This window comes from Symphodus melops (assembly GCF_947650265.1).
Source record: "Symphodus melops genome assembly, contig: scaffold_121, whole genome shotgun sequence".
Lineage (NCBI taxonomy): Eukaryota > Metazoa > Chordata > Actinopteri > Labriformes > Labridae > Symphodus > Symphodus melops.
Window position 1 is genome coordinate 1 of NW_027636747.1, and position 10,000 is coordinate 10,000.

Genomic DNA, 10,000 nt, shown 5'->3' on the forward strand with positions numbered 1-10,000 from the left:
TCATGTCCTTATCATGTCACTCTCATGTCCTTATCATGTCCTTATCATGTCACTCTCATGTCCTTATCATGTCCTTATCATGTCACTCTCATGTCCTTATCATGTCACTCTCATGTCCTTATCATGTCCTTATCATGTCATTATCATGTCCTTATCATGTCACTCTCATGTCACTCTCATGTCGTTTTCATGTCATTATCATGTCCTACCCTCTCTGGCCGTGTACTCGTTGTCTTCAATGATTCGAGCCAGGCCGAAGTCGGCGATCTTGCAGACCAGAGACTTGTTGACGAGGATGTTAGCAGCTCGCAGGTCTCTGTGGATGTAGTTCCTCTGCTCGATGTAAGCCATCCCCTCTGCAGTCTGAGAGAGGGTTAGGAGGGGGAGAGAGAGAGAAATTGTTTATATAAATTTATATTTTTTTTAATTTCTTCATGTTCAATAATCGGGACGCTTGCAGAGTTCTGTAAATCCATCCTCTGAGTCCACCGGAAAACCCCAAATTAATGCCTGCAGAGCAGAACCAGGACCATACCCATGACTCATTAAATTCAAAAGAGAGGTTTTAATTTTGATAAGCACTGAAAAGAAAGTGAGCCTGACACGGTCCATAACAAAGCCCTGACCTCCAGAAAGCTCCTGGAGACCTGCCCCCTCAGAGACCTGGTTCTGGGACTGGATCCAGAAGCAGGATCACAGGATCAGGATGAGTGAGGTTTATGTGAATGTAGGAAATCTCACCTGAGCAGAGAAATCAATGAGCTTGGGCAGCTGGACTCGGTTTCCTTCATCACTCTTTAGGAAGTCTAATAAACTACCTGCATCACACACACACACACACACACACACACACACACACACACACACACACACACACACACAGAGTAAATATGAAAAGCTCAGTGACATATAAATCTCCGTATGAACAAATGATATGAAGTTTCAGTCGGTCACATTAGAAAGAGAAGTTGCACCTTTCTCCATGAACTCTGTGATGATGTAGATGGGCTCCTCTTTGCTGACTACGGCGTGCAGGCGCACCAGCTTGTCGTGTTGCAGAGACTTCATCAGGTTGGCTTCCCCCATGAAGGCTTCTACCGACATGCTGCCTGGCTTCATCGTCTTCACTGCCACCTTGGTGTGTTTGTTGTACGTAGCTTCATACAAAACAAGTTATTATTCAAAAAATTAATCACATCATCATTCAGGACTTCCATCTGAATCTTTCCTGGCCGTCTCACCCATCCAGACTTCCCCGAACTGTCCAGCTCCGAGTCTCCTGTCTAGTTTCAGCGAGGATCGGGGGATCTCCCACGCATCCTTCTCCCACGGCTTCTCAGGTTTGGGACTCAAACAGGGACTGGTCAGGGGTCTGACAAAGACCATCTCCCTGCTCTAAAACACACAAACACAAACATCAGGACTTGATTTATCTGTCTTTATAAACAGTGGATTTATGTCATGTTTCTCAGATGCACTTCAGTATTATGTACTTCTCCTTTCTGCCAGTAAAGGGATTTAAGTAAACATTTATTTCAGCATTGTTCTGCAAAGGCTAAAACTGCACCCTCATGCTGAGACTCCAGAGAATTAAAGTGCAAGAAATAAACCTTCGGTGACCCTCACATTCAGTCTCATGCAGCAGGTTGATGTTTTCTGATTGGCCAGCAGAGGGTGCTGTTGTTCATAGGCAGCACAGAGACTGACGTGACGTCACTGTTACTAAACATGTAAAGGGTTGGGAGTTAAGACTGACAGGCCGCTGTTTCCTGCTTTATCCTCTTTATGACATCATTTAGTGTTGAATGAAGAGGAACAGATGCAGACGTCTAGAGACACAGAGGGAGAGGAGCTGAGGGGCCCCCGCAGAACAGCTGGCCCATCATGTCATCATTTTAACAATTACTGAAGTTAACTCCCCTCAGTTAATATCTGACGTCATGGACTCACTCTTGTAATGGCTGACCAGCTCCTGCAGGGTGCTGAAGGTGTTTCGTGGAGAGATGTAGAATCCTCCGTTATCCAGAGTTCTGATCTTATAATGTTTCACAGTGTCTGCAGACTGACCGTCACTGTCCCGCACCGACAGAGAGTAGCTACCTGTTCAGCAAAGAGCACACGTTAGGTTTTCATAACACTGACATCTGGATGTCACTTTCCTGCATTGATAAAGAGTAACTAGCTGTGCAGCAGAGAGAGAAAAAAATGAAGCATTAACCTGTTTGTGATTGGTTCACTCACCCTGTGTGGTCCTCGCTGTCTCGGATCATGTAGGAGCCCACCTTGTTCCCCGGAGCAAGCAGCTGTCGCTCTGCATCTTTCCTGCTCACACCTTTAAAGAACCACCTGAACGACAGAAACTCAAACATCAGGAGAGAATCCCAAAACATGACATCAAGCTGCAGTTCCTCCAGTGTCCACTAGAGTCTGTCTCCTGCAGTGGAGTCAGTCTCCATAGAGCTCTATGTTAAAATGTCCAACTTTACAGCTGCAGTTCCTCCAGTGTCCACTAGAGTCTGTCTCCTGCAGTGAGTCAGTCCCTGTAAAGTCAGCTCTCTCAGTGTGAGTGACTTACTCCTCAGCTTCCAGAGTGTCTTTAGCTACGTAGTTACTGGGAATGTAACCCTCTTGACTGGTACTGATCAACATTGCTCGCCACCACTTCCCCGGATCTGAGGGGCAGAGAGAGAGAAAAGAGGGGGGGGCAAAAGGTGTAAATAAGTCCTGCCAAGAAAAACTTTATATACGACTCAGTATGTCCCGCTCACAATTTAAAACACAAACAAGATATGAAGTTGGTGTAAATAGATCTCATTTAAAGCTCAGTTAATTTTTTGGAAGGTTTAAGGTCCTTCTTTTGAAGCATAGTAATGTTTCTTTGTTGGTTGGAGACAGTGAAACATATCAGTTTTAACGAGAGGGAGTCAAATTAAACACACAACCGTTAACCAGGCATTTTGACTTCTCTTCTCAGGACATAATGTCTAACTTTCACACGCACACATCGGATAAAAAAACATCTAAAATAGCAGGATCCGCCACACTTCTTCTTTTTTTGACGTGACTTGCAGAGCAAGTAACCTGAACAGGCGCAGTGTTCTGTGTTAAACAGGTGTGCAGTGTTCTGTGTTAATCAGGTGTGCAGTGTTCTGTGTGTTAAACAGGTGTGCAGTGTTCTGTGTGTTAAATAGGTGTGCAGTGTTCTGTGTGTTAAACAGGTGTGCAGTGTTCTGTGTGTTAAACAGGTGTGCAGTGTTCTGTGTTAAACAGGTGTGCAGTGTTCTGTGTTAAACAGGTGTGCAGTGTTCTGTGTGTTAAACAGGTGTGCAGTGTTCTGTGTGTTAAATAGGTGTGCAGTGTTCTGTGTGTTAAACAGGTGTGCAGTGTTCTGTGTGTTAAACAGGTGTGCAGTGTTCTGTGTGTTAAACAGGTGTGCAGTGTTCTGTGTGTTAAACAGGTGTGCAGTGTTCTGTGTTAAACAGGTGAGCAGTGTTCTGTGTATTAAACAGGTGTGCAGTGTTCTGTGTTAATCAGGTGTGCAGTGTTCTGTTTGTTAAACAGGTGTGCAGTGTTCTGTGTGTTAAACAGGCGAGCAGTGTTCTGTGTGTTAAACAGGTGAGCAGTGTTCTGTGTTAATCAGGTGTGCAGTGTTCTGTGTGTTAAACAGGTGTGCAGTGTTCTGTGTGTTAAACAGGTGTGCAGTGTTCTGTGTGTTAAACAGGTGTGCAGTGTTCTGTGTGTTAAATAGGTGTGCAGTGTTCTGTGTGTTAAACAGGTGTGCAGTGTTCTGTGTGTTAAACAGGTGTGCAGTGTTCTGTGTTAAACAGGTGAGCAGTGTTCTGTGTATTAAACAGGTGTGCAGTGTTCTGTGTTAATCAGGTGTGCAGTGTTCTGTTTGTTAAACAGGTGTGCAGTGTTCTGTGTGTTAAACAGGCGAGCAGTGTTCTGTGTGTTAAACAGGTGAGCAGTGTTCTGTGTTAATCAGGTGTGCAGTGTTCTGTGTGTTAAACAGGTGTGCAGTGTTCTGTGTTAATCAGGTGTGCAGTGTTCTGTGTTAAACAGGTGTGCAGTGTTCTGTGTGTTAAACAGGTGTGCAGTGTTCTGTGTTAAACAGGTGAGCAGTGTTCTGTGTTAATCAGGTGTGCAGTGTTCTGTGTTAAACAGGTGTGCAGTGTACTGTGTGTTAAACAGGTGAGCAGTGTTCTGTGTGTTAAACAGGTGTGCAGTGTTCTGTGTTAAACAGGTGAGCAGTGTTCTGTGTTAATCAGGTGTGCAGTGTTCTGTGTGTTAAACAGGTGAGCAGTGTTCTGTGTGTTAAACAGGTGTGCAGTGTTCTGTGTGTTAAACAGGTGAGCAGTGTTCTGTGTATTAAACAGGTGAGCAGTGTTCTGTGTTAATCAGGTGTGCAGTGTTCTGTGTGTTAAACAGGTGAGCAGTGTTCTGTGTGTTAAACAGGTGTGCAGTGTTCTGTGTGTTAAACAGGTGAGCAGTGTTCTGTGTGTTAAACAGGTGTGCAGTGTTCTGTGTGTTAAACAGGTGAGCAGTGTTCTGTGTTAATCAGGTGTGCAGTGTTCTGTGTGTTAAACAGGTGTGCAGTGTTCTGTGTGTTAAACAGGTGTGCAGTGTTCTGTGTGTTAAACAGGTGAGCAGTGTTCTGTGTTAAACAGGTGTGCAGTGTTCTGTGTGTTAAACAGGTGTGCAGTGTTCTGTGTGTTAAACAGGTGTGCAGTGTTCTGTGTGTTAAACAGGTGTGCAGTGTTCTGTGTGTTAAACAGGTGTGCAGTGTTCTGTGTTAAACAGGTGTGCAGTGTTCTGTGTGTTAAACAGGTGTGCAGTGTTCTGTGTGTTAAACAGGTGAGCAGTGTTCTGTGTTAAACAGGTGAGCAGTGTTCTGTGTTAAACAGGTGTGCAGTGTTCTGTGTTAAACAGGTGTGCAGTGTTCTGTGTGTTAAACAGGTGTGCAGTGTTCTGTGTGTTAAACAGGTGTGCAGTGTTCTGTGTGTTAAACAGGTGTGCAGTGTTCTGTGTGTTAAACAGGTGTGCAGTGTTCTGTGTGTGAATCAGGTGTGCAGTGTTCTGTGTTAAACAGGTGTGCAGTGTTCTGTGTTAAACAGGTGTGCAGTGTTCTGTGTTAAACAGGTGTGCAGTGTTCTGTGTGTTAATCAGGTGTGCAGTGTTCTGTGTGTTAAACAGGTGTGCAGTGTTCTGTGTGTTAATCAGGTGTGCAGTGTTCTGTGTGTTAAACAGGTGTGCAGTGTTCTGTGTTAAACAGGTGAGCAGTGTTCTGTGTATTAAACAGGTGTGCAGTGTTCTGTGTGTTAAACAGGCGAGCAGTGTTCTGTGTGTTAAACAGGTGTGCAGTGTTCTGTGTTAATCAGGTGTGCAGTGTTCTGTGTTAAACAGGTGTGCAGTGTACTGTGTGTTAAACAGGTGAGCAGTGTTCTGTGTGTTAAACAGGTGTGCAGTGTTCTGTGTTAAACAGGTGAGCAGTGTTCTGTGTTAATCAGGTGTGCAGTGTTCTGTGTGTTAAACAGGTGAGCAGTGTTCTGTGTGTTAAACAGGTGTGCAGTGTTCTGTGTGTTAAACAGGTGTGCAGTGTTCTGTGTTAAACAGGTGAGCAGTGTTCTGTGTTAATCAGGTGTGCAGTGTTTTGTGTTAAACAGGTGTGCAGTGTTCTGTGTTAAACAGGTGAGCAGTGTTCTGTGTTAAACAGGTGAGCAGTGTTTTGTGTTAATCAGGTGTGCAGTGTTCTGTGTTAAACAGGTGAGCAGTGTTCTGTGTTAAACAGGTGTGCAGTGTTCTGTGTGTTAAACAGGTGTGCAGTGTTCTGTGTGTTAAACAGGTGTGCAGTGTTCTGTGTGTTAAACAGGTGTGCAGTGTTCTGTGTGTTAAACAGGTGTGCAGTGTTCTGTGTTAAACAGGTGAGCAGTGTTCTGTGTTAATCAGGTGTGCAGTGTTCTGTGTTAATCAGGTGTGCAGTGTTCTGTGTTAAACAGGTGTGCAGTGTACTGTGTGTTAAACAGGTGAGCAGTGTTCTGTGTGTTAAACAGGTGTGCAGTGTTCTGTGTTAAACAGGTGAGCAGTGTTCTGTGTTAATCAGGTGTGCAGTGTTCTGTGTGTTAAACAGGTGAGCAGTGTTCTGTGTGTTAAACAGGTGTGCAGTGTTCTGTGTGTTAAACAGGTGTGCAGTGTTCTGTGTTAAACAGGTGAGCAGTGTTCTGTGTTAATCAGGTGTGCAGTGTTCTGTGTGTTAAACAGGTGTGCAGTGTTCTGTGTTAATCAGGTGTGCAGTGTTCTGTGTTAAACAGGTGTGCAGTGTTCTGTGTGTTAAACAGGTGTGCAGTGTTCTGTGTTAAACAGGTGAGCAGTGTTCTGTGTTAATCAGGTGTGCAGTGTTCTGTGTTAAACAGGTGTGCAGTGTTCTGTGTTAATCAGGTGTGCAGTGTTCTGTGTTAAACAGGTGTGCAGTGTTCTGTGTTAAACAGGTGTGCAGTGTTCTGTGTTAAACAGGTGTGCAGTGTTCTGTGTTAAACAGGTGTGCAGTGTTCTGTGTGTTAAACAGGTGTGCAGTGTTCTGTGTGTTAAACAGGTGTGCAGTGTTCTGTGTTAAACAGGTGTGCAGTGTTCTGTGTTAAACAGGTGTGCAGTGTTCTGTGTTAAACAGGTGTGCAGTGTGTATTACAGTTTGTCTTAATTGTTTATACACAATTACTGGTACTGTACTTGAGACACAATGACCACAACATATAACCATGCAACAACGCCCTGAAACAAATCTGTTAAACTGCAAACACAATTTATGCTTTACACTCTTGCACTATTTGCTGTTTTAAAACACATTTTTTTCAAAACACTACACACAAATTCTCTGCATTTGGGGTTAGGGTTAGTGTTCAGTTTTCGTGAAGAAAGTATCCTGTTTTCACAAGGAACACACGGACATTTAAAATTCTAAAGTTAATTGCCCTATTAGGCACACTCATCACATGGGCAAACACCTGAAACACAGTTTTACAATTGGCAATCAGAGCTTTAGCATAAAAGGGCAACAGGTGAGCTCTTTTGTTTTGTAGCAATGGATGCCAACATTAAAAACAGAGGCAGAGGAGTAAGAGGAATAGGAGGAAGACGAGGATGGAGACGGCCAAGTACCGTAATCTCTGATGAGATCTGAGCCACTTTGGTTGACCATGTGGTCTAACAATGAGGGAGGGTAAAGAGTAGAGCTGGAGCAGACTTTCTGAATAGAGAATAGATAAGAAATCTACTCTCACTAGAAGTACTACAGTACTCAACGAGTACAGTAGTACAGTATATAAAATATATTTGAGCTTGTATTTGAGTGTTCTGAGTATAAAAACAATAATCTCAAATATTTTACACACTTATTTACACACAATTTTTACAACACTGAACAAAAAAAGGTCTACGCCATTATGATGAATGGAGAAGGAGTGTTTTCCATTCATCATAATGTTTTACATCAGCACATCAGTGTTCTACTGGTTCTTATAAATGTGTAATCATATGTGTGTGTCATTTGAAAACTAAATACCATTTAAGAAGAAATTACATTATTTTGAATGTGAAGTTTAATTTTGCAGGAGAATTGACGGGTTTCTCCCAGTGTGTGTGTCATTTTGGATTTGTGTGTAGAGTTCTGAGAGTATGAGGCATGCTTTGAAATAAATGTGTATAAACAATCGAGAAAACTGTAAACAGGTGTGCAGTGTTCTGTCATGATGTGTTTATGCATTATATGTTCATGTGTGGATGTGTTTTTTTCACTGTTTTTATTTATTGATTCAAGTGAAAGAAGCTGAATGTTTGGCAGCACTTTGTTTGGCCAAATGTACCTGAGGGGGAAATATTGTTGAGTTGAGTTTATTGGTTTGTAAATAATAACAAATATATACAACCCGTCACATACAACATAACTTTCTTAAACCAAAGGGTATAGGCTGAAGCTCCAGGCTTATTATCGCCTATCCCTCTCAAAATATTCAACAGTCAGACAATGCTCAATGCTCTTCTAACAAACACTTGAGAAAGAAAAAAAATAAATAAATAAAAAATAAGTCATAGAAGTTGATTTCAGAACTTATCTATATGAAAGTAACATATTATTTCTTAGGAGCGTTTTGAATCCACTTATTGTTTGAATCACTTTGAGATCTGTATGCAAACAATTCCATAAACTCACTCCTCTTACTGCTCTAGTTCTACATCTAACATTTGTTCTTACTTTCAGTTTTTTAAACAAACATGTTCCTTTTAGCTCATACTTACAGTCACGTTTTTCAAACATACTCAAAATCTTATCAGGCAACATATTATAATATGCTTTATACATTGTCAGTATAACCTTTTGATCCACCAAATCATGAAATTTCAGAATGTTTAATTTGAGGAACAAATCGTTTGTGTGATCCCTATATTGTGATTTTGTGATAATTCATATTGCTCTCTTTTGTAAAATAAAAAGTGGTTGGGTGTATGTCTTGTACGTACTACCCCAAATCTCAAAACAATAGGTTAAATATGGAACAACTAATGATGAATATAACTGACTTTGAGATTTTTGATTTCACATGATCAATGTGCTTTTTCCACCCCAATTTGGAATCTAATACAACACCCAAAAATTTGATATCATTTACTCTTTCTATTTCCCCCTCCCCTATTTTTACTTTCACGTCTTTGTCACTATTTTTACCCCAAATCATTAACTTTGTTTTACTCATATTCAGTGACAACTTATTGATATCAAACCATTTTTTAACCAATGTCATTTCCCTTTCTACATGTCTCACAATATCCTTTAAATCTTTTCCAGAATACATTTTTTTTTTGTATCATCTGCAAAAAGAATAGTCTTTAGAACACTTGAGACTTTGCAGAGATCGTTTAAATACAAAATAAATAGTTTTGGGCCCAAGACAGAGCCCTGTGGCACCCCACAAAGAATTTTCAAGCGACTTGACACACTTCCATCAACTGAAACAAATTGTGTTCTGTTATTTATATATGAACAAATCCAAGAATATGCCACCCCTCTGACCGTGTAGTTCGTGTAGGTCTCTTACTGTGATGATTTTTGCTTCCTCGGGTGTTCCGTTTAGTTTGATTTTCACCTTCCCATTCCTCGTCCATGTTGCTTGTATCTTCATTTGTTTCCGTAGATTCCTCGCTTCTCTGGCTATATCAGCATTCTTTTTAGTCAGGTGTTCATTTATATAAACATCGCTCCCCTTCAGTTTTTTGCCTTGCTTTAGAATGTCTGTCTTGTGTTTAGTCGCGACAAACCTTATGACAATGGCTGGCTTTGTTTGTCTGTCTTTCCTCGGAAGACTGCAGCAAGATGACACATTGTTACTTCGGGTATCAACGTCTTTGGTTTTGAAAAATTGTATTACTTGATATTCGAGCGATTGCTGTTCCTCGCTTGAGATATCTTCTCCGTCTTTTGCAGCAGCCACACTTGAGTAGGATCTATGTTGGATATCAAGCCCACTAACAATCAAGTCATTACTTCTTGCGTTTTGTTCCAATTCATCGATCCTTCTTCCCAAATGGTCTATCACCGCGTCCTTTTCTCTTACCAAACTTTTCAATTGTTTGACTTCCGACATTAGCTCCTCCAGCATGTCTTGTTTTTTGGCAACTCGAGCAAGATCCTCCGACAACATGCTCAGAGATTTCCGAATTTCCTCCATATCCTCATCGACTTTCTTTTGTCTTGACATGTTTAATTTCAAGTATTTACTTCACTTTCGTTCAATATTACCATTTCTTTCAATTGATTTGAACAGCGTGCCCTGCCGACCTGCCCGCATCTCACACACGATCATTGTATTGTATCATATTGTATCATATTGTATTGTAAACATATGTGCAGTGTCTGTTAAACAGGTAACTCACTCCTCTAATATCTTGAGTTTGTCTCCTTTCCTAAAGCCAAGGTCTCCGTCATGAATTGCCTCGTAGTCGTAGAGCGCCA

At 41.6% G+C, this 10,000-nt stretch overlaps 1 protein-coding gene across 1 annotated transcript in view; it reads right to left on the bottom strand.

The window, feature by feature from the left end:
- Window positions 1-8: 8 nt before the first annotated feature.
- hck (HCK proto-oncogene, Src family tyrosine kinase) overlaps window positions 9-10,000 on the bottom strand; it is a 24,184-nt gene continuing 14,192 nt past the window's right edge. Inside the window, 11 exon segments of the mRNA XM_079372861.1 lie at window positions 9-363; window positions 742-818; window positions 975-1,157; window positions 1,242-1,368; window positions 1,370-1,395; window positions 1,951-2,096; window positions 2,238-2,251; window positions 2,253-2,346; window positions 2,576-2,661; window positions 2,663-2,672; window positions 9,922-10,000. The exon segment at window positions 9,922-10,000 is cut by the window's right edge and continues 15 nt beyond it. Of these exon segments, the coding sequence (XP_079228987.1) occupies window positions 199-363; window positions 742-818; window positions 975-1,157; window positions 1,242-1,368; window positions 1,370-1,395; window positions 1,951-2,096; window positions 2,238-2,251; window positions 2,253-2,346; window positions 2,576-2,661; window positions 2,663-2,672; window positions 9,922-10,000 (1,007 nt within the window). The 3' untranslated portion in view covers window positions 9-198.